The sequence below is a fragment of the Salmo salar genome, chromosome 10 (assembly GCF_965601325.2).
Source record: "Salmo salar chromosome 10, fSalSal1, whole genome shotgun sequence".
Taxonomy (NCBI): Eukaryota; Metazoa; Chordata; class Actinopteri; order Salmoniformes; family Salmonidae; genus Salmo; species Salmo salar.
This window is the reverse complement of record NC_138300.1, coordinates 118,998,525-119,023,564: the sequence shown is the minus strand read 5'-3', so window position 1 is coordinate 119,023,564 and position 25,040 is coordinate 118,998,525. Positions and strand designations below refer to the sequence as shown.

The 25,040-nt window shown below is 42.7% G+C and overlaps 2 protein-coding genes across 2 annotated transcripts; both read right to left on the bottom strand.

Annotated features, from left to right (window-relative positions):
• Nucleotides 1–1,224: 1,224 nt before the first annotated feature.
• Nucleotides 1,225–13,488, bottom strand: LOC106561710 (cadherin-related family member 3). Its single transcript, XM_082956636.1, has 18 exons — nt 13,473–13,488; nt 12,966–13,168; nt 12,533–12,689; nt 12,345–12,430; nt 11,985–12,082; nt 11,703–11,804; nt 11,330–11,466; nt 10,774–11,043; nt 10,476–10,582; nt 10,239–10,332; nt 9,977–10,075; nt 7,269–7,540; nt 6,929–7,097; nt 4,964–5,168; nt 4,841–4,882; nt 3,924–4,158; nt 2,378–2,744; nt 1,225–2,268 (listed from the first exon to the last, which is right to left on the bottom strand). The coding sequence occupies exons 1-18, from the start codon at nt 13,486–13,488 to the stop codon at nt 2,042–2,044; spliced, it is 2,886 nt and encodes a 961-aa protein (XP_082812762.1). The 3' UTR covers nt 1,225–2,041.
• Nucleotides 13,489–15,210: 1,722 nt separating this feature from the next.
• Nucleotides 15,211–22,919, bottom strand: LOC106561706 (endoplasmin). Its single transcript, XM_014125920.3, has 17 exons — nt 22,673–22,919; nt 21,683–21,785; nt 21,286–21,427; nt 20,981–21,097; nt 20,381–20,712; nt 19,876–19,987; nt 19,527–19,649; nt 19,232–19,348; nt 18,846–19,061; nt 18,613–18,678; nt 18,204–18,473; nt 17,600–17,845; nt 17,251–17,387; nt 16,989–17,067; nt 16,648–16,803; nt 16,222–16,332; nt 15,211–15,708 (listed from the first exon to the last, which is right to left on the bottom strand). Exons 1-17 carry the CDS (start codon nt 22,719–22,721, stop codon nt 15,685–15,687), a joined length of 2,400 nt encoding a protein of 799 aa, XP_013981395.1. The 5' UTR covers nt 22,722–22,919; the 3' UTR covers nt 15,211–15,684.
• Between the last annotated feature and the right edge of the window lie 2,121 nt (nt 22,920–25,040).

Below are 25,040 nucleotides of genomic sequence, written 5' to 3'. Positions count from 1 at the left end.
GTATTAGATATTAGTATAGTGGGGTTTTTTCTCTCTCAGGACAATCCCAGCCAATGAATTGCCTTGATGAAATCTATGACGTCTTTGGTGTATTCTTGTGAATATTAGAGATAAGTGAGACTGTACCCAATTCAATTCCTTTTTAGGCTATAATAGAGGCACATCAAGCTGGTTACAGTAGTAAGGAGACAGGCTGTTTACATTCCTGTGTGAAGCTGTGTGTTGACTTTAGTCAACTCCCTTCTCTCAAACACATAACATTTTTTTGCTTTGTCACATGCTCTGTCCTCTAGACTGGTTCTAGATTTGTTTGTGCTGTTTTGCCAACTCATATGGTAATTTACTGACAGCACAAACAAATATAGGGCCAGTCTATCTCCCCTCTACCACACACAGCAACCCAGTACTCAGTCACAGGGTGCTGGTTAAACTGATCCTAAATCAGGATGTATCATGGGTAAATTGTGACTGACCTGATCTAAAAAAAAATGATATTGAGTAGATATTTATGATACAAGGTGATTTATTTGTAGATCAGTCAGTCTTGACTCGACTTCAAAGTCGGCTGCAATGTGGAAGGTGTCGTTTGCTTGTCTACTCCCTGTGACTTAAATCATCACGAATGCTTCCCTTCCCTTCTCTTCTCTTCCCTTGTCTTCTCTTCCCTTCTCTTCCCTTCCCTTCTCTTCTCTTCTCTTCCCTTCCCTTCTCTTCTCTTCCCTTCTCTTCTCTTCCCTTCCCTTCCCTTCCCTTCCCTTCCCTTCCCTTCCCTTCTCTTCCCTTCCCTTCTCTTCTCTTCCCTTCTCTTCCCTTCTCTTCTCTTCCCTTCTCTTCCCTTCTCTTCCCTTCCCTTCTCTTCCCTTCCCTTCTCTTCCCTTCTCTTCCCTTCTCTTCTCTTCCCTTCTCTTCCCTTCTCTTCCCTTCCCTTCTCTTCCCTTCTCTTCCCTTCCCTTCTCTTCCCTTCCCTTCTCTTCCCTTCTCTTCCCTTCCCTTCTCTTCTCTTCCCTTCCCTTCTCTTCCCTTCTCTTCTCTTCCCTTCCCTTCTCTTCTCTTCCCTTCTCTTCTCTTCCCTTCTCTTCTCTTCTCTTCTCTTCCCTTCCCTTCTCTTCCCTTCTCTTCTCTTCCCTTCTCTTCCCTTCCCTTCTCTTCTCTTCCCTTGTCTTCTCTTCCCTTCTCTTCCCTTCCCTTCTCTTCCCTTCTCTTCTCTTCCCTTCTCTTCTCTTCTCTTCCCTTCCCTTCTCTTCTCTTCCCTTGTCTTCTCTTCCCTTCTCTTCCCTTCCCTTCTCTTCTCTTCCCAGGAGTGTCTGAAGACCAACTGTGTCATTCATATGACTGCTGACAACTTCCCTGCGTGAAAAGGCCCTGACCAATGATGAAGCGTCTGACTGTAGTGCCCAACTGTTAGTTGATGTCCTGTACAGGACCGGTCTTTTAACATTGAAAAAGTTGATTATAGTCTATAGCAACTTTCTTTGCAATTATGAAAATGTTATTTGATTATTTTCTGTGTGAATATACTTTTTTTCTGAGCATTTCAAAACGTACCAAAAGACACAGTTATGGTAGAAGGGTGGCAGGATTAGTGAATCATCAGTAGGACAGTTGGTTACACTTGACTTTGATGAATGACGGCAACGGTCTGTGCCTCAACGGTCTGTGTAACATAGCAACACCAGAGCAGTTTTGATCTAGATAAGCGTTGACAGGTTATATTTATTTGTCTGTTATTTTGATTTACAAAGCTGTTACCAAGTCATATTATGACCCGACCCAGCTTGTACTAATGTACAACATATTTGAGTATCTCTGCACGTACATTATCTGTACAAACGTTTACACAACTGTTGTAAAGGCTAAACAATTTTCCCAAAACTTAAATCCTATAATAATGATTTGAAAAATGTCTAAACACACAAGTAATGTATTATATGTCAGTGAGGAATCAGAATTCAGACATGTTGGGCCTTCCCCTAGTTGTCATGGGTACCATATCTAACTTTACGCCTCCTTCTGAAAGAGCAGACCGAGCAGACCTTGCAGACTATCCAGACGTTTGTCTGCTCTGACTGGACCAGGGAGATCCTCTATCCTCTGTGGCCCTGCCTACTCCCTCACTCCTCATTTTTGATTGGCCAGTGCTAGCCCTCCCACTCCTGACCATGCTGCTGCTCTCTGGCTGTATCATAGGGACAGACTCAGACACAGTGGTAACGTCCTTCCAGCGTCTGGCTCCAGACTTACTGTTGTACTCGTACACCCTCCCTGTGACTGAAAAATGTAAAAAAAAAATGTTTACATTTTTTTTTTTAAATGCTAAAGGTCAGAATTAGGTTTTATATAATCTCAGAACAAATAACAGGAAATGAGAGAAACTTACCAGGATCAACTTCCTCTCCATCAAATACAGTGTTGATCTTGATCACTTCCTGGAATAGAGAGAGCGTGTATATAGAGAGGACAGTCACCAACAATTGAATCGAGGTCCTAGAACACAGCGGCACTTTAACAGACTGTAGGTAGACTAGCCAGACTGTAGGTAGACTGTAGCCAGACTGTAGGTAGACTAGCCAGACTGTAGGTAGACTGTAGGTAGACTGTAGCCAGACTGTAGGTAGACTATAGCCAGACTGTAGGTAGACTAGCCAGACTGTAGGTAGACTATAGCCAGACTGTAGGTAGACTATAGCCAGACTGTAGCCAGACTGTAGGTAGACTAGCCAGACTGTAGGTAGACTGTAGGTAGACTAGCCAGACTGTAGGTAGACTGTAGCCAGACTGTAGGTAGACTGTAGGTAGACTGTAGCCAGACTGTAGGTAGACTGTAGCCAGACTGTAGGTAGACTGTAGGTAGACTAGCCAGACTGTAGGTAGACTGTAGCCAGACTGTAGGTAGACTGTAGGTAGACTGTAGCCAGACTGTAGGTAGACTGTAGGTAGACTGTAGCCAGACTGTAGGTAGACTGTAGCCAGACTGTAGGTAGACTGTAGGTAGACTGTAGCCAGACTGTAGGTAGACTCTTACCATTAATATTTCCCTCTTTGGAGGTGTTGGTTCTGGGATCCTATGTGACAGAGAAAATAAAATATATCATTAGTAATACATGAAATATACATTTCTGTTATCAACAATGTCTTGATTCCCCCACAGCCATGTAACGATTCCCACACAGCCATGTAACGATTCCCCCACAGCCATGTAACGATTCCCCCACAGCCATGTAACGATTCCCCCACAGCCATGTAACGATTCCCCCACAGCCATATAACGATTCCCCCACAGCCATGTAACGATTCCCCCACAGCCATGTAACGATTCCCCCACAGCCATGTAACGATTCCCCCACAGCCGTGTAACGATTCCCCCACAGCCGTGTAACGATTCCCCCACAGCCGTGTAACGATTCCCCCACAGCCGTGTAACGATTCCCCCACAGCCGTGTAACGATTCCCCCACAGCCGTGTAACGATTCCCCCACAGCCATGTAACGATTGTGGCTCAGTTGGTAGAGCATGGTGTTTGCAACGCCAGGGTTGTGGGTTCGATTCCCACGGGGGACCAGTACAAAAAATGCATGAAAATGAAATTAAATGTATGCATTCACTACTGTAAGTCGCTCTGGATAAGAGCGTCTGCTAAATGACTAAAATGTAAATGTACCTTCAATAACTGGATGGTTTGACAACATTTGTTTAGTCCTGTGTAGCTCAGTTGGTAGGGTTGTGGGTTCGATTCCCATGGGGGACCAGTATGGAGTATGAAATGTATGCATTCACTACTGTAAGTCGTTCTGGATAAGAGCGTCTGCTAAATGACTAAAACGTAAAACGTAATGATTCTCTCACAGCTCGGCTCAGCAGGCAAAACTGGTTGTAAAGACGTCGTAAGCTGGTTGTAACATCATTTCAGTTAATACTCACAGTACTTCCTTGTCTTCCCGGGGCCTGGGTTCGCAGCAGGAGCAGACACTGTGTTTAAGAGCCTTGTAGAGCTTCCCACAGAGGTGATACAGCAGGAATGACAGTAAACCAAGCAGTAGCATGGTCCCCAGAGCAATGACAAACCATATATACCAGTCGTCAATGCTGTACGTGTTCTTGGTGATGGTGATGTATGTTACACGAGGCTGCAAGGGAAAGGTTAACTGTGGTTGCTCTAGTCTGTGGTGTGAGGAAATTCACATCAAGATGTGTTGTTCAGAGTAGATGTAGAAAAGAGGCAAATAGTTGTTATGGTAACACTACTAATGTCTTTATTCAAATCAAATGTTATTTGTCACATGCGGCGAATACAACAGGTGTAGACCTTACAGTGAAATGCTTACTTACAAGCCCTTAACCAACAATGCAGTTTTAAGAAAATAGAGTTAAGAAAATATTTACTACATAAACTAAAGTAAAACTTTAAAAAAATGTTTATTACACAACAAAATAACAATAATGATGCTATATACAGGGGGTACCGTATAATGTGCAGGGGTTCAGGTTAGTCAGGGGCCATTTGTACATCGTTATATATATTTCTTTTATATATTTTTTTTTGCACTGCGAAAAAAACATAAAATAGCACAATTGGTTAGGAGTCCGAATAGTGGTTGGAGTGTAGGAGGTCCCTGAGCACAGCTCGAATTCAGGTCGCCATGACCAAAGGCAGCAGCTGCAACCACTGCTTTAAGAAAGCAATGCCCCCTGGGGGAGTGGTGATCTGACTTTACGCTAGGCTCATTAAAGTATAGAGATAAGGCTTACTATAGTTGTGGTGGTGATGGTGGTGAGGTCAGGGTCCACTACTAGGATATTGATGATGACTGTGCCAGTTTGGGTCAGACCTCTTGGCTCAGACCCTGCAGACCGCAGGTTCCCATCAGAAACCAGCACAGTCAGGCTGTACCAACCAACCAATCAACCATATAAAGTTAGAAGTTAAGACTGCATGTAACCATCACAGTCAGATAGTTTCTCAGTTCAGAGTGCATTGTACAGTATATGTTTGTCAGACTGATAGGTGTTCAGACTGATAAGAGCACCAATAGTAGCTAGAATATCTGACCTGTAGTGCCAGACTCGGTCCAGGCCACTCTCATAGTCAAAGGGCTCCTTCAGGAAGAGTCTGGTGACGTTGGTGCCAGAGGAAGGTGAGAACACAAAATGGTTGTTCAGGTTGCTGGCCCCTATAGGGAAACATTTTGGGAAATATCAAGCCTATGATATCTTATATATTTCTAAAAGTTAAGTATGTCAGACCAGTCTTCAAGGATCATATCTAGAGTACAGGTTTCTCAGTTAGCTCAGGGCTGGTGTCCATAAAGCATCTTACAGTAGGAGTGCTAATTACATTTACTGTGCATTCGGAAAGTATTCAAACCCTTTGACTTTTTCCACATTTTGTTTACGTTACAGCCTTATTCTAAAATTCATAAAATTGTTTTTTTCCCCCTTGTCAATCTACACACAATACCCTGTAATGACAAAGCGAAAGCAGTTTTTTAGAATTTTTTGCAAATGTATAAAAAAATACCAAGCAAGCTATGGAAGGAATTGTCCGTAGAGACCCGAGACAGGATTGTGTCGAGGCACAGATCTGGGAAACATAATTCTTAAATGGAAGAAGTTTGGAACCACCAAGACTCTTCGTAGAGCTGGCCGCCCGGCCAAACTGAGCAATCGGGGAGAAGGGCCTTGGTCAGGTAGGTGACCAAGAACCCGATGGTCACTCTGACAGATTCTCCAGAGTTCCTCTGTGGAGATGGGAGAACCTTCCAGAAGGACAACCATCTCTGCAGCACTCCACCAATCAGGCCTTTATGGCAGAGTGGCCAGATGAAAGCCACTCCTCAGTAAAAGACAGCCCCCTTAAAGTTTGCCAAAGGGCACCTAAAGGACTCTGACCATAAGAAACAAGATTCTCTGGTCTGATGAAACCAAGCTGAACTCTTTAGCCTGAATGTCAAGCATCACGTCTGGAGGAAACCTGGCACCATCCCTACGGTGAAGCATGGTGGTGGCAGCATCATGCTGCGGGGATGTTTTTCAGCGGCAGGGACTGGAAGACTAGTCAGGATCGAGGGAAAGTTGAACGAAGCAAAGTACTAAGAGATTCCTGATGAAAACCTGCTCCAGAGCGCTCAGGACCTCAGACTTGAGTGAAGGTTCATCTTCCAACAGGACAACATCCGTAACCACACAGCCAAAACAACGCAGGAGTGGCTTTGGGACAAGTCTCTGAATGTCCTTGAGTGGCCCAGCCAGAGCCCGGACTTGAACCCGATCAAAAATTTCTCGAGAGACCTGAAAATATCTGTGCGGCGACGTTCCCCATCCAACCTGACAGAGCTTGAAAGGATCTGCAGAGAAGAATGGGAAAAACCCATGCGTGCCAAGCTTGTAGCGTCATACCCAAGAAGACTCGATGCTGTAATTGCTGCCAAAGGTGCCTCAACAAAGTACTGAGTAAAGGGCCTGAATACTTATGTAAATGTGATATCTGTTTTTTTTTTTTATACATTTGCAAAAATGTCTAAAAAACAGTTTTTGCTTTGTCATTATGGGGTAATGTGTTGATATTGATGAGGGGAAAGAAATTATTTAATCTATTTTAGAATAAGGCTGTAAGGTAACAAAATGTGGAAAAAGTCAAGGGGTCTGAATACTTTCTGAATACTCTGTACGTCATTTAGCAAACACTCTTATATAGTGTGACTTACAGCAGTGAGTGCATACATTTTCATACTGGTCTCCCTGTGGGAATCGAACCCACAATCCTGGCGTTGCAAACGCCATGCTCTACCAACTGAGCCACAACGGACCAAGTCATCTCAAATCAGTTTTGCCTTTTGTATCATATTAGATCATTTAGACGGAGGAACCTGATCCTAGATCAGCATTCGTACTGAAATGTTTTCTGAATATGCTGCCTAGAGGCCGGCGGTACCTGAGATAGAGTAGATGAAGGAGGCTGAAGGGGAGTCCCTGTCTGAGCAGGTCATGATGAAGCCCTGGATGTTGGAGCCTGTCCTCAGGTCCTTGGGGATTATTAGATGTGTCTGGTTGGGGCCACACAGTGGAGGCTCGTCATTGGCCTCTGTGATGTTGATAGTGACCTAAACAAAACGCAAAAATCACCAATACATGCATATTTATTTTTAATTACCAGGTAAGACCCATTGAAGATAAATACCCCTTTTGCTAGGGCAACCTGGAAGACGAAAAAAAAAGTGGTTGGAAAAAACAGGCACTGGACTGTGTTTACATCATTAGGAATAATGTCTTGTTATGTCAATATAAAGGTCACCAGGCCGTGGTACCGTAGTGGTGACAATGAGCGGACTGATGGGGTCCCCGTCCTCAGCTCTGATGACCAGGCGGTAGGTCTGGGTGGTCTCGTAGTCTGGCCGGGTCAGTAGGGTGAGACTCCCCAGCTTGGGGTCCAGGGAGAAGATGTTAGACAGACCACCAGTTCCTCCACCAGAGATCAGGGAGTAACGGACGTCGGTGGCAGGGAGGTCTCTGTCCGTAGCTTTCACTGATCCTATCACCGTCCCACCTGGAGGGAGAGGCACACACATATCAATGAGCTCGGTGTGGTGTAGTGTAGTTGTTATTGTTGTAGTGTAGTTGTTATTGTTGTAGTGTAGTTGTTATTGTTGTAGTGTAGTTGTTATTGTTGTAGTGTAGTTGTTATAGTTGTTATAGTTGTAGTGTAGTTGTTATAGTTGTAGTGTAGTTGTTATAGTTGTAGTGTAATTGTTATAGTTGTAGTGTAGTTGTTATAGTTGTAGTGTAGTTGTTATAGTTGTAGTGTAGTTGTTATAGTTATAGTGTAGTTGTTATAGTTGTAGTGTAGTTGTTATAGTTGTAGTGTAGTTGTTATAGTTGTAGTGTAGTTGTTATAGTTGTTATTGTTGTAGTGTAGTTGTTATAGTTGTTATAGTTGTTATAGTTGTAGTGTAGTTGTTATAGTTGTTATTGTTGTAGTGTAGTTGTTATAGTTGTTATAGTTGTTATAGTTGTTATAGTTATAGTGTAGTTGTTATTGTTGTAGTGTAGTTGTTATAGTTGTTATAGTTGTAGTGTAATTGTTATAGTTGTAGTGTAGTTGTTATTGTTGTAGTGTAGTTGTTATAGTTGTTATAGTTGTAGTGTAGTTGTTATAGTTATAGTGTAGTTGTTATAGTTGTAGTGTAGTTGTTATAGTTGTAGTGTTGTTGTTATAGTGTAGTTGTTATAGTTGTAGTGTAGTTGTTATAGTTGTAGTGTTGTTGTTATAGTGTAGTTGTTATAGTTGTAGTGTTGTTGTTATAGTGTAGTTGTTATAGTTGTTATTGTTGTAGTGTAGTTGTTATAGTTGTAGTGTAGTTGCTGTAGTGTAGTTGTTATAGTTGTAGTGTAGTTGTTATTGTTGTAGTGTAGTTGTTATAGTTGTTATAGTTGTAGTGTAGTTGTTATAGTTGTTATAGTTGTAGTGTAGTTGTTATAGTTGTAGTGTAGTTGTTATAGTTGTAGTGTAGTTGTTATAGTTGTAGTGTAGTTGTTGTAGTGTAGTTATAGTTGTAGTGTAGTTGTTATAGTTGTAGTGTAGTTGTTGTAGTGTAGTTATAGTTGTAGTGTAGTTGTTATAGTTGTAGTGTAGTTGTTGTAGTGTAGTTATAGTTGTAGTGTAGTTGTTATAGTTGTTATAGTTGTAGTGTAATTGTTATAGTTGTAGTGTAGTTGTTATAGTTGTTATAGTTGTAGTGTAGTTGTTATAGTTTTAGTGTAGTTGTTATAGTTGTAGTGTAGTTGTTATAGTTGTAGTGTAGTTGTTATAGTTGTTATAGTTGTAGTGTAGTTGTTATAGTTGTTATAGTTTTAGTGTAGTTGTTATAGTTGTTATAGTTGTAGTGTAGTTGTTATAGTTGTTATTGTTGTAGTGTAGTTGTTATTGTTGTAGTGTAGTTGTTATAGTTTTAGTGTAGTTGTTATAGTTGTTATAGTTATAGTGTAGTTGTTATAGTTGTAGTGTAGTTGTTATAGTTGTTATAGTTATAGTGTAGTTGTTATAGTTGTAGTGTTGTTGTTATTGTTGTAGTGTAGTTGTTATAGTTGTTATAGTTGTAGTGTAGTTGTTATAGTTGTTATAGTTGTAGTGTAGTTGTTATAGTTGTTATAGTTATAGTGTAGTTGTTATAGTTGTAGTGTAGTTGTTATAGTTGTTATAGTTATAGTGTAGTTGTTATAGTTGTAGTGTAGTTGTTATTGTTGTAGTGTAGTTGTTATAGTTGTTATAGTTGTAGTGTAATTGTTATAGTTGTAGTGTAATTGTTATAGTTGTTATAGTTGTAGTGTAGTTGTTATAGTTGTAGTGTTGTTGTTGTAGTGTAGTTGTTATAGTTGTAGTGTTGTTGTTATAGTGTAGTTGTTATAGTTGTAGTGTTGTTGTTATAGTGTAGTTGTTATAGTTGTTATTGTTGTAGTGTAGTTGTTATAGTTGTAGTGTAGTTGCTGTAGTGTAGTTGTTATAGTTGTAGTGTAGTTGTTGTAGTGTAGTTATAGTTGTAGTGTAGTTGCTGTAGTGTAGTTGTTATAGTTGTAGTGTAGTTGTTGTAGTGTAGTTATAGTTGTAGTGTAGTTGTTATAGTTGTAGTGTAGTTGTTGTAGTGTAGTTGTTGTAGTTGTACTGTAGTTGCTGTAGTGTAGTTGTTATAGTTGTAGTGTAGTTGCTGTAGTGTAGTTGTTATAGTTGTAGTGTAGTTGTTGTAGTGTAGTTATAGTTGTAGTGTAGTTGCTGTAGTGTAGTTGTTATAGTTGTAGTGTAGTTGTTGTAGTGTAGTTATAGTTGTAGTGTAGTTGTTATAGTTGTAGTGTAGTTGTTGTAGTGTAGTTATAGTTGTAGTGTAGTTATAGTTGTAGTGTAGTTGTTATAGTTGTAGTGTAGTTGCTGTAGTGTAGTTGCTGTAGTTGTTATTGTTTTAGTGTAGTTATTATAGTTGTAGTAACTTACGTCCAAGAAGCTCAGAGATTCTGTAGAAATACGATGGAGTGCTAAACACAGGGGGAAACTCATTCACAGGTGTCACCGTCACATAGATGTATGCACTACCTGCAAAGCACCATGGGAATTAGAGTTCAAAATGAGTCTGAGTGTGGGGGGGGGGGGGAAATCACACTACTGTACTTTGTGATATACAATTGTGTTCAGTCTAGGCAGTCAGTCACCTAATAAAAAAAGAAACAAGCAAACCAGCAAATAAACAGTCACCTACCTTTTAGGTTGGGCTCATCCTTATCCTCAGCCACAGCTGCTTCATTACCATCAAGCAGGTTACTGGGATCCTCAAGGTCCAGGTTTCCTTTGAGCTGTACGGGGAAAGAATTGTAAACAACCTCATGTAAGTATACGTTTGTGACTTTGTATAAATGGGATCATTCAGTAATGTTATACTTTCATGTCACTGGTCAGGAAAAACTCCTGTCCCTTTAAATATTAATATTCTGCTTACTACGATCTGATTGGATCCCGTGGGTTCCAGAGCAAAGCGGTTAGCGCAGCCCAGACAGGACAGGCCAGTGAACAGGAACTCTCTGAAGGCCGTCTCAACGTCATTATCTGTACACGTTACCGTGGTGATCAGGGACCCAGGTTTTTCCGTCTCAGATACTGCCACCCTGGATCCAGTCAAAGGAAACGATGCAATGGATACATAACAATAATGGCTGCTGCCTTCGTGTACATACTAGTGTCAACACGGGTTCAAATCCAAGCCACATCTCTTCTGACACACTCCTTTCCTACCTAACTGTCTCTATCTGTTGGATACAATACTGAAAATAAAAGATAAACAACAGTATAAAAATATGACCTCTGTGCGCCTGGGGAGCAGATGGGAGGGTTGTCGTTAATGTCAGTGACGGTGATGGTGAGAGTGATGGTGTTGGTCAGGGTGATGGTGTTGGAGGGAGGACCAGAGGGGCTGGAGGTGGCTGTCACAGGGACCGTTATTACGGGGTCCTCCCTGAGAGGAGCTGAGTCACGGTCCATCCTGTTGGCTATAGTCACCAGGCCAGTGTCTGAGACATGGGACAGGCCAAAACACAGGGCGCACAGTGAGCATTTAAAAAAAATCTAAATAATGTTCATTGTTTTTTTAAATTTCAATCAGGTAGTGACGCTGAGCTCATACTGTATGTCCACATTCCATGTTTTTCTAATTGTAGTGGGGACGGTTTGTTAAAACTGAAAATTACAATCTTCACTAATTGATCGCAGAACAAATTCCCTTTTAGTTATGGTCAATTATCGATATTTTGTGGAAGTACGGTAAGTATGTATAGTATGACTGCGCAGTGTACTCACAACTGTGTATAGCCAGGTAGTTGTTGGTGCCGATGCTGTAGATGATGTAGAAGGAGTCATCGGGTACCACTGCTGTGATGTTGGTCACGATAAACCCTGGACTCAGCTCCTCAGAGACTGTGAAGTCTGTGATTGTACTGCTTACGACACAAAACACACACAGTATAGATATACAGTAAAAAAATAAAAATGGGTAAGGTCATACAGGAATCGAAAGAGCTAAATGAGAAACACACAATTTCAACCAGTGTGCTACCTACAACCGTTTATGACAGATTTGTTTAAAACTATAAACAAATTCACTTTTATAAACGATGTATATGAGTATTTTCTAAAGTAAAGTGTTACTAAAGTCTTCAACAGTAACACTGACTTCAGGAACTGAGGTTTATCATCGTTCCTGTTGACGATGTTGATGACCAGTGTTCTGGATATGCTGATGTTCCCATCACTCACTGTCAGGTTGAAGGCATAGCTGCAGGACACAGAATGCAGGACGGATAAGAATGTTAGAATGTAACATTTACAAGACATCACTACACACTGACATAATGCTGTGCTATGCTGTTAGCGACATCTGTGGAGAGACATTTTCAACGGCACAGTACCCAATATATTAGAATGTGATGTCTGTGTGCAGGAGACATATCTCTACCTTCTGGGGTCAGTCAGATAGCTGAACTGTTTAGTTGTAGTCAGGAAGCCTGAGCCAACGTCAATACGAAACTCTGTGTTTGACGGGGTCAGTGTAAACTAAAATACACAACAACATGGAAGTCAGATATTTCAACTAATAGACAGACAGTGTGTGTCAGGGTTGCACAGTAAATTCAATTTCAATACGATGAATTTCAATTTACTTCCTAACTGAATTGAAATTTACCCAACCCTGGTATGTGAGAGAGAGTGAGTGAGTGAGTGAGTGTGAGTGAGTGAGTGAGTGAGTGAGTGAGTGAGTGAGTGAGTGAGTGAGTGAGTGAGTGAGTGAGTGAGAGAGAGGTTGAGGAAGTCATACAGTCACAGGCTGGTTCTCAGGATCAGAGACTGTTGGCCTGTAGATCTGTCCTGGTGGGGATTTCTCCAGAACATACAGGACAGACTCTGAGAGGATACAGGAACACACAGGAGGTTAAAATGGGCTGTGGAAGTCATAATAACCATTTCACGCATGTTCACACACAGGCACACACACACACACAGTACCTTCATCTAGGAATACAGGGGGTTCGTTGACGTCAGTTAGGATCACTGTGAGTCTCTGAAGAGCCAGGTCCTTCGTACTGTCCACGGCGAGGATCTGAAGGACAAAGCTGTTGGGTGATGTCTCAAAATCCAGGTTGGTAGTACCTGTTACTGTTACCTGTATTCAGAACAGAAAATGTATCATGAAATCATCCACCTTTACTTTCACTTTGCAAGACATGGCGTTTCTTCTGTGAGGGGTTGTACCAGACCTGGGTTTAAAAATGATTTGAAATCATTTTTAAAAAGTCTCAAAAGTACAAACCCCATCCACATAGCTCTCCAGACAGGCTGAAAGAAATGCTCAAAGTATTTTAAAGATTTCAAATAGCATTTGAACCCATGGCCTGGTACATATCAGGCCTTGCTAGGGTAGTATTGAGCAATGCCTCGCCTGTGCTTTGTTAGTGTTGATCATGGACACAGTGAATTTGTTGGTGAGGGGGTCAGAGTTGAGTATCCTGGGGTATCCTGATGCCAAGCTGGAACCTGGGGACAGAGCCACCTGGAAGCTGTAGGTCACAGTGCCAGCCTTGCTGTTCTCTGCCAGTCTAGCTGTGCCTGGCAGGCCTATCAGCGAAACCTCTGGAGCCGAGCCTGAAACCATCCGCAGAGGAAATGAACACCAGTTAATGAGATCAAGGCAGTGGTCAGTAGGCACCAAACAGAATAAAATGGCACTGAATAAAGTTTAAAACAAGTGATATCTGATTCTGAAAGTATCCCAAAAAAATAAATGCTTGTTTTTTTTTCATTGCAAAAAGCTTTACTATGGTGTGCCTTAACGAACATGACCCAGGAAAAGTCATACAAAAACCTATGTTAAAAAAAAAACAGCTCAAAAGTACATTGTAAAGAAAAAACACTTTGACAGAGGACAGTCTGGATGTAGTCATCTCACCTCGTATCATCCACATGCCCAGGGTCAATAGGAGTTTGAAATCCTCTCGTCAAGTATCAAGGGTCCTCTCAATAGCCTTATGCTACACAGAAGTTTGTGTACTCTATCGCAGCTCGGTTACTGGAAGGCTGGACGTTCTACTCTACTGTAGGCTGTGTTGCTAGAGTCCTGTTGTGTTGGTAGATACAGGAGTTTATGGTCTTTACCTTTTGTGAGTCACACCAACTGTAAGTGTGAGCCATTTCCTCTACCTTATGTTAAACTCATCAGATGGAGGACTGAATTCTCCAACATATTTAAACAGAGCTGATTGTGATCCGACTCTGAACTAGGCCCTGTGTATACAATGACCATGTTTGAGGAGAGGAATCTCCACTGTTCACAAAGAGGATGTCTTTCTGGAGAGATCTGCAACATTTCTTTCTGCACATGTAAAATTTGATTTTCACTAAAATGGAATATTGATCAGAGAATCTCTGAAAAGTCCTGTTTACAACTATACACAAATTAATAAACGTGATGGGATTTGATTCCTTAGATACTGTGAGTTAGTTTGGTATCTAGGGCTAGGCCACTAGAGTGGAATACACCACTGTTCAATGACTAGAAGGAACTCAACCTTTCCATAGAACCCCTTTTCCCCAACACTGGTTGACTAAACACCAGATGAGGTAGGTTTAAAATAAAGTTGATTTTAAATTAGTTTTACAGAAAGATCAGATCACAGATTTGTGCTGTCAATATGTAGGTGTGCATGCTGAAAGCAAAGCACCATTTTAGAAACTGTTCATACTTGTTAGTCCGCTGGAACCTCACACCAAAAACCCTAAAAGCTGCCAACACAAAAACATTAAAAATGTCCAGACTAACACTGGTCAGCGTGCCTAATTTCCTTCTTTTACTTTTCACTACAACCATATTTGCATAAATCCCAATGCATTTCAGGTGGCATGGACTTGAGAATTCCCAGTCACTACATTTACATTGAAGTCATTAAGAACTAGTCTTCAGCCTTTAAAAGCTAGAAATGCCATTCCAACTAACATTTACAGACCGGTCTGAAATGTTTGTATACAACTTTTGAACTAAAAGTTTTAAAATGTGCAAAAAAGCTCTATAGGCCACTGCTCTTGAACCGTTAACTAAACATCCAAAAATTGACTGACTAAACTTAAGATTGTCGACGCAATTTATACTTAACTATAACCATTTTAGAAGTGCGCATAAAAGCGCCAGACTTCAAAATGTGGCTTCACCACTGTTGAGTCGTTTCAGCTACAAACGTCGATGTGTACAGTGACTCAACTTAGATTGTCTCACAGCTTCCTTGCCTACTGCAAACTATGAAGCCTGTTGTAGCCCTAGTCATTACAATTGGCAGAATATAAGCTTTTAAACTGAATGCACTACCACTGAACTTTCAAAACTAAAGTATTTTGAGAGCTTAAAACACATGGCTTTTAATATACTCCTTGTTGCCTACTATATTAACCCGCTGACAGCATGGTAGCAACAGGATGGATGAAAACAGCGGCTTAATTGACCCACTATGCAGTTAATTTTGTGCATCTAAATCACAGAGGTCATCTTTAAATGGGAACGCCTCAACAGTATGTTCTTCAGACATGTTCTCTGTCATATTTGTAGATGTCGCTTCATTCAACAAAGAGTATTTAGTTTATGTATAACTTCACCCGTACCAAGAGTCACCAACTATATTCATCACATAGACAGTAGCCCCTTTTCAAGGAAATATTTATTCAATGGGATCAAGGGACAGTGTCGATCACATCTTTTCCAGCTCAGTTAAATATTAACAAATTTACAATCATGAGGAATGTAACAAAACAGAAAGAAAAACACCAGCCGTAAAAATCTCATCCCATCAGGACCCTCCGCAGAGTGAGTATAGTGTGGCCGATGGCCTCGATTTAGCCTGGTCCCAGATCTGTTGGGCAAGAGCACAAACAGGTGTGGGACTGGGCTAGTCTTGATTGGTGGCTGTTGGGTATCCTAGCCAACAGGTCGTCTTGGCTTGACAGACTGAATCACACTACATTTCACTATTGTTTCACTTAACACAGATAATGGAGTGGAAACAAACATGAACAGAAGTGGAATTCAGTCTGGGTTTCCAGTTAGGACTTGGGCCTTTGTTGTGGCTCAGCTCCAGGATAGGTCCATCATTAAACCCTTCCTCATTTACAGTGCTTTATAACTCATCTTTGTCTGTTACCTGTTGGCCAGAGAGAGGGAGGTTAGTTGTAGTTTCACCATCATTAACTAAATCATGCAGAACAAGTCAAAACACTTCAATTTAAACTATGAATATTCAAATTATAACCTATTCCCCAGGCTATTGGGCACAGCAGAGGCTGGTGGGAGAAGCTATAGGAGGATGGGCTCATTGTCATGGCTGGAATGGAACAGAGTTAAACATGTGGTTTCCATACTTTTGATACCGTTCCAGCCATGACAATGAGCTTGCCCTCCAATAGCTCCTCCCATCAGCCACCTCTGGTGCATAGCACATATAAGCCTGGTACAGCAATGAGTCAAAGTTGGCCTTAGTGGGAGTGACCTCACAGTCTCTCGGTATTGGCTAACCAAAGCCAAGTTTGACATGTTGATCCACCAAACATTTGGATGTTCATGTCTGGGAAGGAAATGATCTGAACTATAAAACCATGAATGAACGTAATTTCCCAAAACTGGTCAACTGCAACATTGTGATCTGTGTGAGACTCACCGCTTCTTCATCTGGAATTTCCTCCTCTTCGTCAGCCGCTTCATATTCTGCTGGCTCTTCAGGCTCTTCCTCCGGTTCCTCCTCTGGCTCCTCCTCTGGCTCCTCCTCAACCTGCAAGGGGCGGGGCAAAACAGGATTAGATTTCATTTCCTCAGTATTTATGCAGAGTAAGACTGCATTTCTTTTCAAACAGGTGGGATAAGCCCTGAGCTAGAGCAGTATTTTTCCTGTCTCCAGTCCTCCCCACAGCACATGTTGTAGCCCCAGACAAAACCGATTCAAGTCATTGAGGGCTTGATGATTGAGTCAGGTGTGCTTGGCCAGGGCTACTGTACTGGAGGGAAACGCATGGCAACAGCACCACTCATTTACAGAATTTAGGAGTTGATCATGTCTGATTGTGTATTTAGCAGGGCTGTGACATGCCTGTTCGGTGAGGTCCACGTTCATACTGAGCCGTAGCATACGCTCAATCCGGTCTCCGTAAGCCTTGGTGTCTTGGAGCTGGTAGCCTGAGCGCAGTGTGGCAGTCTCAAACAGCACCATGGCCAGGTCTGATGCAGTCTGGTCCTCGCCATCCGTCTGCAGGAAAGAGAAATAGAAGGGATGACAATTAAACACTCAGCGATCTGACGGCGCCAAGAGCAGCACAATGTACAAACATAAGTCAACATTCTCTAGCTTGATCCTCATTGGCCCCCACCCCCCCGTTGAGAATCAAGTATGACAGAAATGTCACAAGGTTGATGTGTTGTGTGAATACTTACAGAAACACGTTTCAGCATCTCCTTGATGAGAGGGTGCTTCGGGTTGATTTCTAATGTTTTCTTCTGGCTTGCATAATAACTGGAAACACAGCAAGAGAATTAGGAAATCTGAAGCACAAGTAGGATCTTGAAATTAATTTATACATTTTTTTTTTTTTTTTTTTTTTTTAAATCAGTCAATGATAAACATTTGGATCCTGTCACAAAGTAGGAATGAGGAAGTGTTCTAGGTACTTAAACAGAAGCCTAAATGACCACTCACTTTGTGGAGATGTCTTTCCCGGTCTGGTAGGCCTGTGCCTTCATGATCCTCTCCATGTTACCAGACCAGCCGTACTGGCTGGCTACAAGAGCACAGGGGGACTTGGTCAGCCTCTGGGACAGGATGGCCTTCTCAATCTACAAGAGAAAAAGGACACATTAGCAAAATAGATCAAGGTTTTCCACAATATCATTTCATCCAAAAACATTGAGAGACGGATTCTCCTGTGAGAAAGTGTTTTTTTTAAATCCAGCACTAAATTTAATCCAAGTCTGGAAAAAACCAAACTTTTTTTTTTATCTCGAGCGGGCTGAAGTTTGACCTTTTGCCTTCATGTTCTGTATGTTACCTTATCCTTGAGGGCGCTGTCCTTCATCCAGGTGGTGAGAGGTTCATACTCCTTCTCCAGGGCCTCCCTTGTCTCCTTGGCCTTGTCACTCTCGTCAAACTTGATGCCCTCCTTGGCCACGTTCTGGAAGCGCTTTCCATCGAACTCCGGCAGAGCCTGAACACAGTACTCATCAACTGGCTCAGTCAGGTAGATGACCTCATAACCCTTCTTCAACAGACTCTCCACGAAGGGAGAAGACTCCGCCTGGGGGACGAGGACATTACACAAGGGAAGATTAGGGTTAGGAGGAACATTAACCTACAATTACACAAGATTGCTTACACCTTACAGATCTGCAAACATCTCAGGGGAAGGGGTAGTGAGCAGATTGGAACCAGCTGAGTGGTTGCATTCAGAGAGGTTACCTTAATGTAATTTGAAAACATCAGAGTTCAAGATAAGAAACGGAGGGAAAGTCAAGGGAAAAAACAGTTTACGGTCCACTCTTCCCACCACCTTTAAGCTAGTTCTAGATATGAAGTATCTGGTCCCGCGTCACCATCTCCACGTATGGCCATCACCACACCAGCCTAAGTGGCCTATACAGTGTAACACTACCCACCTCCTTGCGGCTGGTCCCGGCCATGAAGTAGATCTTGTCCTGCTTGTCCTTCATCCTCTCTACGTACTGCTCCAGGCTGGCCAGCACCGTGTCGCTGTTGGAGGTCTGGAAACGTAGCAGCTTAGCCAGACGTGTCCTGTTGGAGTGATCCTCAATAACACCCAGCTTGATGTTGGTGCCAAACTCCTTCCAGAACTTCTCGTTGTACTGCTCTTCAGCGATCTTCTTGATCATGTCCAGGGTCTTACGCACCAGCTTCTTACGAATCACCTGGATGGAGGAACGTTTAGTTACTAAGCTAACATCATTCACTACGATGGTTAATAACAAGTCATTCTGTTCAAATCATATCTTCATTAGGCACCAAACTGACCTGAAACAGATCACTTCTCTAATTAGATAGGCTCACCTTGAGCAGCTTGTGTTGCTGCAGGGTTTCTCTAGACACGTTCAGGGGCAGGTCATCAGAGTCCACCTAATAAAACAATCATAAATCACTTAGAAAGTAACATCATTAAATGAACAAACAATCATTTAACTGTACAGCAGGATCAGAGGTCAATTCCAATTCAGAAAAAACCCACCCTGCTGTACCAAGTCTTAGATTAGTTATATAACTTAAGCTATGTAAGGCCGACTCACCACTCCCCTGACAAAGTTCAGGTATTTGGGCATCATGTCATTGAAGTCATCAGTGATGAACACTCTACGGACAAACAGCTTGATGAAGTCGTTCTTCTTGGTTCCGTACTCGTCGAACATGCCCCTGGGGGCGGCAGCGGGGACAAACAGGATGGACTTGAAGGTGACCTCACCCTCGGCAGTGAAGTGGATATGGGACAGGGGCTCGTCTGTGTCCTGAGGGGGGAGAGCGACAAATCAAAGGTATTCATAAAGCCCATTTCATGTCAACAGTTGTCACAAAGGGTTTCACATGAACCCAGTCTAGACTCCGAAGAGCAAACTAAAATGGATGCTTTGGCTAGGAAGAAGTCCCTGGAAGGAAGTCAGGGTCGCAGACTGCATACCTTGGAGAAGGTCTTGTAGAAAGCCTTGTACTCGTCTTCCTCTACTTCTTTGGCTGGTCTCGTCCAGATCGGCTTGATGTCGTTCATCAGCTCCCAGTCCCACACAGTCTTCTCAACCTGGACCAAAGGCATGGAAGTGGTTTTGTGTTTTTAAAAAGTCAAAAACATCCAAAATAAGACACCAATTGATATCTAAGTTGTATTCTGTGTGTTAGCATTTGAATAGATCAAATAAATGGAACTGGTACAGAAGGAGAGGTTTGGGAAACTAAAACTAGTCAAGCTGTTTGTTTACCTTCTTTGTCTTTGGCTTGTCCTCCTTCTCATCCTCCTCTTCCTCCACCTCTACCTCATCCTCAGTGGCATCTTTCTCCTCTGCCTCAGTGTCCTCGTCGATGGGCTCCTCAACAGTCTCAGTCTGGGCAGGTGGAAGAGATGGGAAAAATGGCTAAATGTTATTCCTACAGCTCACTGCTACAATGGTTCACCATAGTTTGTTCCTTTGACAAACTGGTCTCAAACCCTTCCTCTCCTTTATCTATGATAAGCTTGATTCCACCATATTGTTTCCACCTGTAAATTATTGTGCCATCAGTGCAGATGAAGGAGAGGACAGGAAAAATACTATAGTTCCACTCCAATACCTTGCTGGCCCAGACGTAGATGGGGAAGTTGATGAACTGGGAGTACTTCCTGACCAGGTTCTTGATGGTCTCCAGCTCAAGGTAGTCTGTAGCCTCCTCCTTCATCACCAACCTGGACCAATCAAAGACGACAAGCAGATTGAACCTCGTTAGTGTCAAAACATGAGTCAGTCAAAATACAGATTGATTCAAGGTCATCGTACTTTGTTTTGAATTTCATTGAGGGATTTTTGTCCTGTATTATCTTATGACTCTACACAAGTTCATTTAATTCATGGCCACTATTAATACCATAGCCTGGTATTCAAAAACTTTAAATACCAGGAGCATTTGCTTGTGGTCGTCTAGACTGCCAGTTTTCACTTTTGGAAGTACAAAAAAATTAAATACTTACTACGACTGATGTGTGGTTGTCTCAGCTAGCTATCAACTGTAAGTTGCTCTGGATAACCATCTGTTAAATGAATAAAATGTAAACATAACAAATGTACTCTGAGACACTCACGTGATGGTGGTGCCCCTTCCTAGGGTGTCTCCGCGGGGGTCCTCGATCACGCTGAACTCATTGGAGTCAGACTCCCAGATGTGCTGCGTGCCGTTGTTGTGCTTCGAAGACACAATCACCTTGTCAGCAACCAGGAAGGCAGAGTAGAAGCCCACGCCGAACTGTCCAATCAGCTCTGAGGTGGACTGGCCCTCACTTTCAACCTCCGTCATCTTGTTCAGGAACTCGCTGGTGCCTGACTTGGCGATGGTACCCAGATTTCTAATCAGGTCTTCTTTGGTCATGCCAACACCCGTGTCTGTGATGTGGAGCATGTTCTTCTCCTTGTCAGACTAGGGAGAACATGAAGAGAATAGGTGAGCTCAACCTCAGAGTCCTAATGGTATTTTATTAATTTCCATGTCTTACAAAGCAGAATGGATCAGTCAAATATCTTTCAAAGACTAACCCTTTCTCCAATTCAAATTTCCTCCATTCCTCTCTTAACAGTCTCAAAACACATTGGAGAAGAAGGTCCAAGGGGAAGGACCTTGGACCATCGCCAGTACGGTTGAGAAGAGTGCGCGGAATTGAGATTGAGGACGTGACCATGAAACACACCTTGATCTTGATGGTGAGCTCCTCGTTGGCAGCCAGTGCATCCTCATTGGTCAGAGACAACAGTCTGATCTTATCCAAAGCATCAGAGGCGTTGGAGATCAACTCCCTCAAGAAGATCTACAGACAGGAGGACAGGATGGTTACTGTTAACATACACCTCTGGGTTGGTTATGAATGGATCTACGCAACTTTTACTGACTCTACAATCTGGAGTCATAATATTAACCGTCTCAAGATCCAACACACAGGAGGACAAGGGAAGGATGGGGAAGTTTCCGGAAACCGGCAACCCTACCGGCACTCACCTCCTTGTTCTTGTAGAGAGAGTTGATGATGAGTTTCATCATGCGATTGACCTCTGCCTGGAAGACATGTTTCTCCGACTTCTCTCTAATCTCTTTGATCTGAGCTGCGTTCAGCCCGTCCAGCTGGATAGACTCCTCCTCTCTGAGGACAGAGAAATCAATGACATTCAACAGGTCAGTGCATCACACCGAACTGTCACTGCGTCACACCCGAACTGTCACTGCAACTGATCGTCACCTTTCTTTTCCCTGTAGAAGACTTCTGTCATGTTTAACTTTAAGGTCCCTCCCAAACAATTGTGTGGGATCTGTGCAACTAGCAAACGTACATCAGTAACGAGGCTGGGACTGCCCCTCAGAGTCTGGTTCGTCTTTAAAGTTTACCCCTCTGACCTACCTCTGCACCACCTCGTCATCCGTCTTGGATCCATCTCTGCTCTTTCCCAGATCATCCTCCACAGCGCCGTCAATGTCAAGTTCATCTTCTGCTCTCACAGATGCTGCATAAAAACACCATCCAAGTTAGCAGAGTAGGTGAATCTCTGAAAGGCAACCTATTCATGGAAAACTCCGACCCAAAAACTATTAGTCCATTGTAGACCTTTGCTTGAGTGCTGACAAAACATTTGGGGACATTCAAGATATGTAACTCAATACAGAAATCATCCCGTATGATACATTTTGCTTTATATAACACAAAATGCGTCATTATATGACGTAAAATACATCATACAGGGATGGTTTTATTTATTTTTTGAGTGTTAAACATCTTGAAAGCTTGAGTGCTGACAAACAAAACACTTTGGGACTGTCAACAATGGACTAATGAAAGAACAAAAAATATATAGTTTTCCGTTACAAACTGAAGATGCTAGCTACCTTGAGTTTGAAACAAGAGTCGCATGCAAATCATAAAGGAGATGTGGACTATTCAACCTGACAGAAAACCAGACGGTATAATTCAGTCACGGGCTAATATATATAGCTGTATTCCTTAGTTAGCCAAAATGACAGGAAATACAGATATCATAAACTAGCTACGCTAGATAGTGTTAGCCTTGGCTTGCTCATCCTAACGTTAGCGTTAGCAGTTGTGATCTGTGGTTGCTAGCTAGGAAGAGGATGTTTGCTTAGCTTACAAGGAAACTTCCAGAAACGTGTGAAGCAGTAAGAAAATCTCCTAGAAATCAAATTCAATGAATAAAACCCAAATTCTTACAAATAAAATGCCTAGTGGTGTCCATAGCTAACTATTAAGGTGAAACACAAGCTCACGATTCAGATGGCTGGCTAGCAATAAAGGAAATCAAGTTCAAACGCTAGCTCGTATGGATAGACAACGCTAATAGCGATGCTAATAAAAAAAAAAACATCCTCAGATACTCACCGAATGCTAACAGTGCACAGAGCAGCCCAATAAACCAAATCCGCTTCATTTTTGACTAAAAAATTATCTTCAGACAAAAGACGTGTGTATCAACCTATACCTCAACCGTATCAACGTAACACACCGACGCCTTGACAAGGAAGAACGACAAGTTGGAGCTCCCCCCTAACAAAAAGCACCCCTTTTAATAACCCCCTCCAAGACGGACCAATCATAGGGCACCACGCACAAAACACAGCCAATAGCAGCAGGACATTTCACAATCTACGGGACATTTTCTCCCAATAGACGTCTTCCATGTAAAACTTAATACATGAAAATCGTGGCTTGTAACCATTGGCTAAAGAATTCTTCTAGAGGTACTATTTGAGGCAACTACTAAAACAGTGCTCAACACACAATGTCTATGCATTTTTCTCAATCAGTGTTATTATTATTTTTTAAATATTAAATTGTATTGATGTGATGATCGTTTATCGATATTCTATTTGGTCACTATAATGATAATGTTTTGTTTCTAGAAGCTGATAGGCTATAATGTACAATAGACATTCATACTGCATAAGAAAACAACGTGTATTTGTCACGTGCGCCGAATACAACAGGTATAGATAGACCTTACAGTGAAAGGCTTACTTACAGGCTCTAACCAATAGTGCAAAAAAGGTATAAGGTGAACAATAGGTACGTAAAGAAATAAAAACAACAGTAAAAAAGACAGTGAAAAATAACAGTAGCGAGGCTATAACAGTAACGAGGCTATATATAGGCACCGGTTAGTCAGGCTGATTGAGGTAGTATGTACATGTAGATATGGTTAAAGTGACTATGCATATATGATGAACAGAGAGTAGCAGTAGCGTAAAAGAGGGGGTGGTGGGTGGCGGGACACAATGCAGACAGCCCGGTTAGCCAATGTGTGGGGGCACTGGTAGGTTGGGCCAATTGAGGTAGTAAGTACATGAATGTATAGTTAAAGTGACTATGCATATATGATAAACAGAGAGTAGCAGCAGCGTAAAATAGGGGGGGGGGGCACACAATGCAAATAGTCCTGGTAGCCATTTGATTACCTGTTCAGGAGTCTTATGGCTTGGCGGTAAAACTGGGGTGGCTGGGGTCTTTGAACATTTTTAGGGCCTTCCCCTGACACTGCCTGGTGTAGAGGTCCTGGATGGTAGGCAGCTTAGCCCCAGTGGTGTACTGGGCCGTACGCACTGCCCTCTGAAGTGCCTTGCGGTCGGAGGCCGAGCAGTTTCCGTACCAGGCAGTGATGCAACCAGTCAGGATGCTCTCGATGGTGCAGCTGTAGAACCTTTTGAGGATCTGAGGACCCATGCCAAATCTTTTTAGTTTCCTGAAGGGGAATAGGCTTTGTCGTGTCCTCTTCACGACTGTCTTGGTGTGTTTGGACCATTCTAGTTTGTTGGTGATGTGGACACCAAGGAACTTGAAGCTCTCAACCTGCTCCACTACATCCCCGTCAATGAGAATGGGGGCGTGCTCTGTCCTCCTTTTCCTGTAGTCCACAATCATCTCCTTAGTCTTGGTTACGTTGAGGAATAGATTGTTAATCTGGCACCACCCGGCCAGGTCTCTGACCTCCCTATAGGCTGTCTCATCGTTGTCGGTGATCAGGCCTACCACTGGTGTGTCGTCTGCAAACTTAATGGTGGTGTTGGAGTCGTGCCTGGCCATGCAGTCGTGGGTGAACAGGGAGTACAGGAGGGGACTGAGCATGCACCCCTGAGGGGCTCCAGTGTTGAGGATCTGCGTGGCAGATGTGTTGCTACCTACCCTCACCACCTGGGGGCGGCCCGTCAGGAAGTCCAGGATCCAGTTGCAGAGGGAGGTGTTTAGTCCCAGGATCCTTAGCTTAGTGATGAGCTTTGAGGGTACTATGGTGTTGAACGCTGAGCTGTAGTCAATGAATAGCATTCTCACATAGGTGTTCCTTTTGTCCAGGTGGGAAAGGGCAGTGTGGAGTGCAATAGAGATTGCATCATCCGTGGATCTGTTTGGTCGGTACGCAAATTGGAGTGGGTCTAGGGTTTCTGGGATAATGGTGTTGATGTGAGCCATTGCCAGCCTTTCAAAGCACTTCATGGCTACGGACGTGAGTGCTATGGCTCTGTACTCATTTAGGCAGGTTGCCTTAGTGTTCTTTGGCACAGGGACTATGGTGGTCTGCTTAAAACATGTTGGTATTACAGACTCAATTAGGGACATGTTGAAAATGTCAGTGAAGACACCTGCCTGTTGGTCAGCACATGCCCGGAGCACACTTCCTGGTAATCCATCTGGCCCCGCCAGTGAATGTTGGCCTGTTTAAAGGTCTTACTCACGTCGGCTATGGAGAGCGTGATCA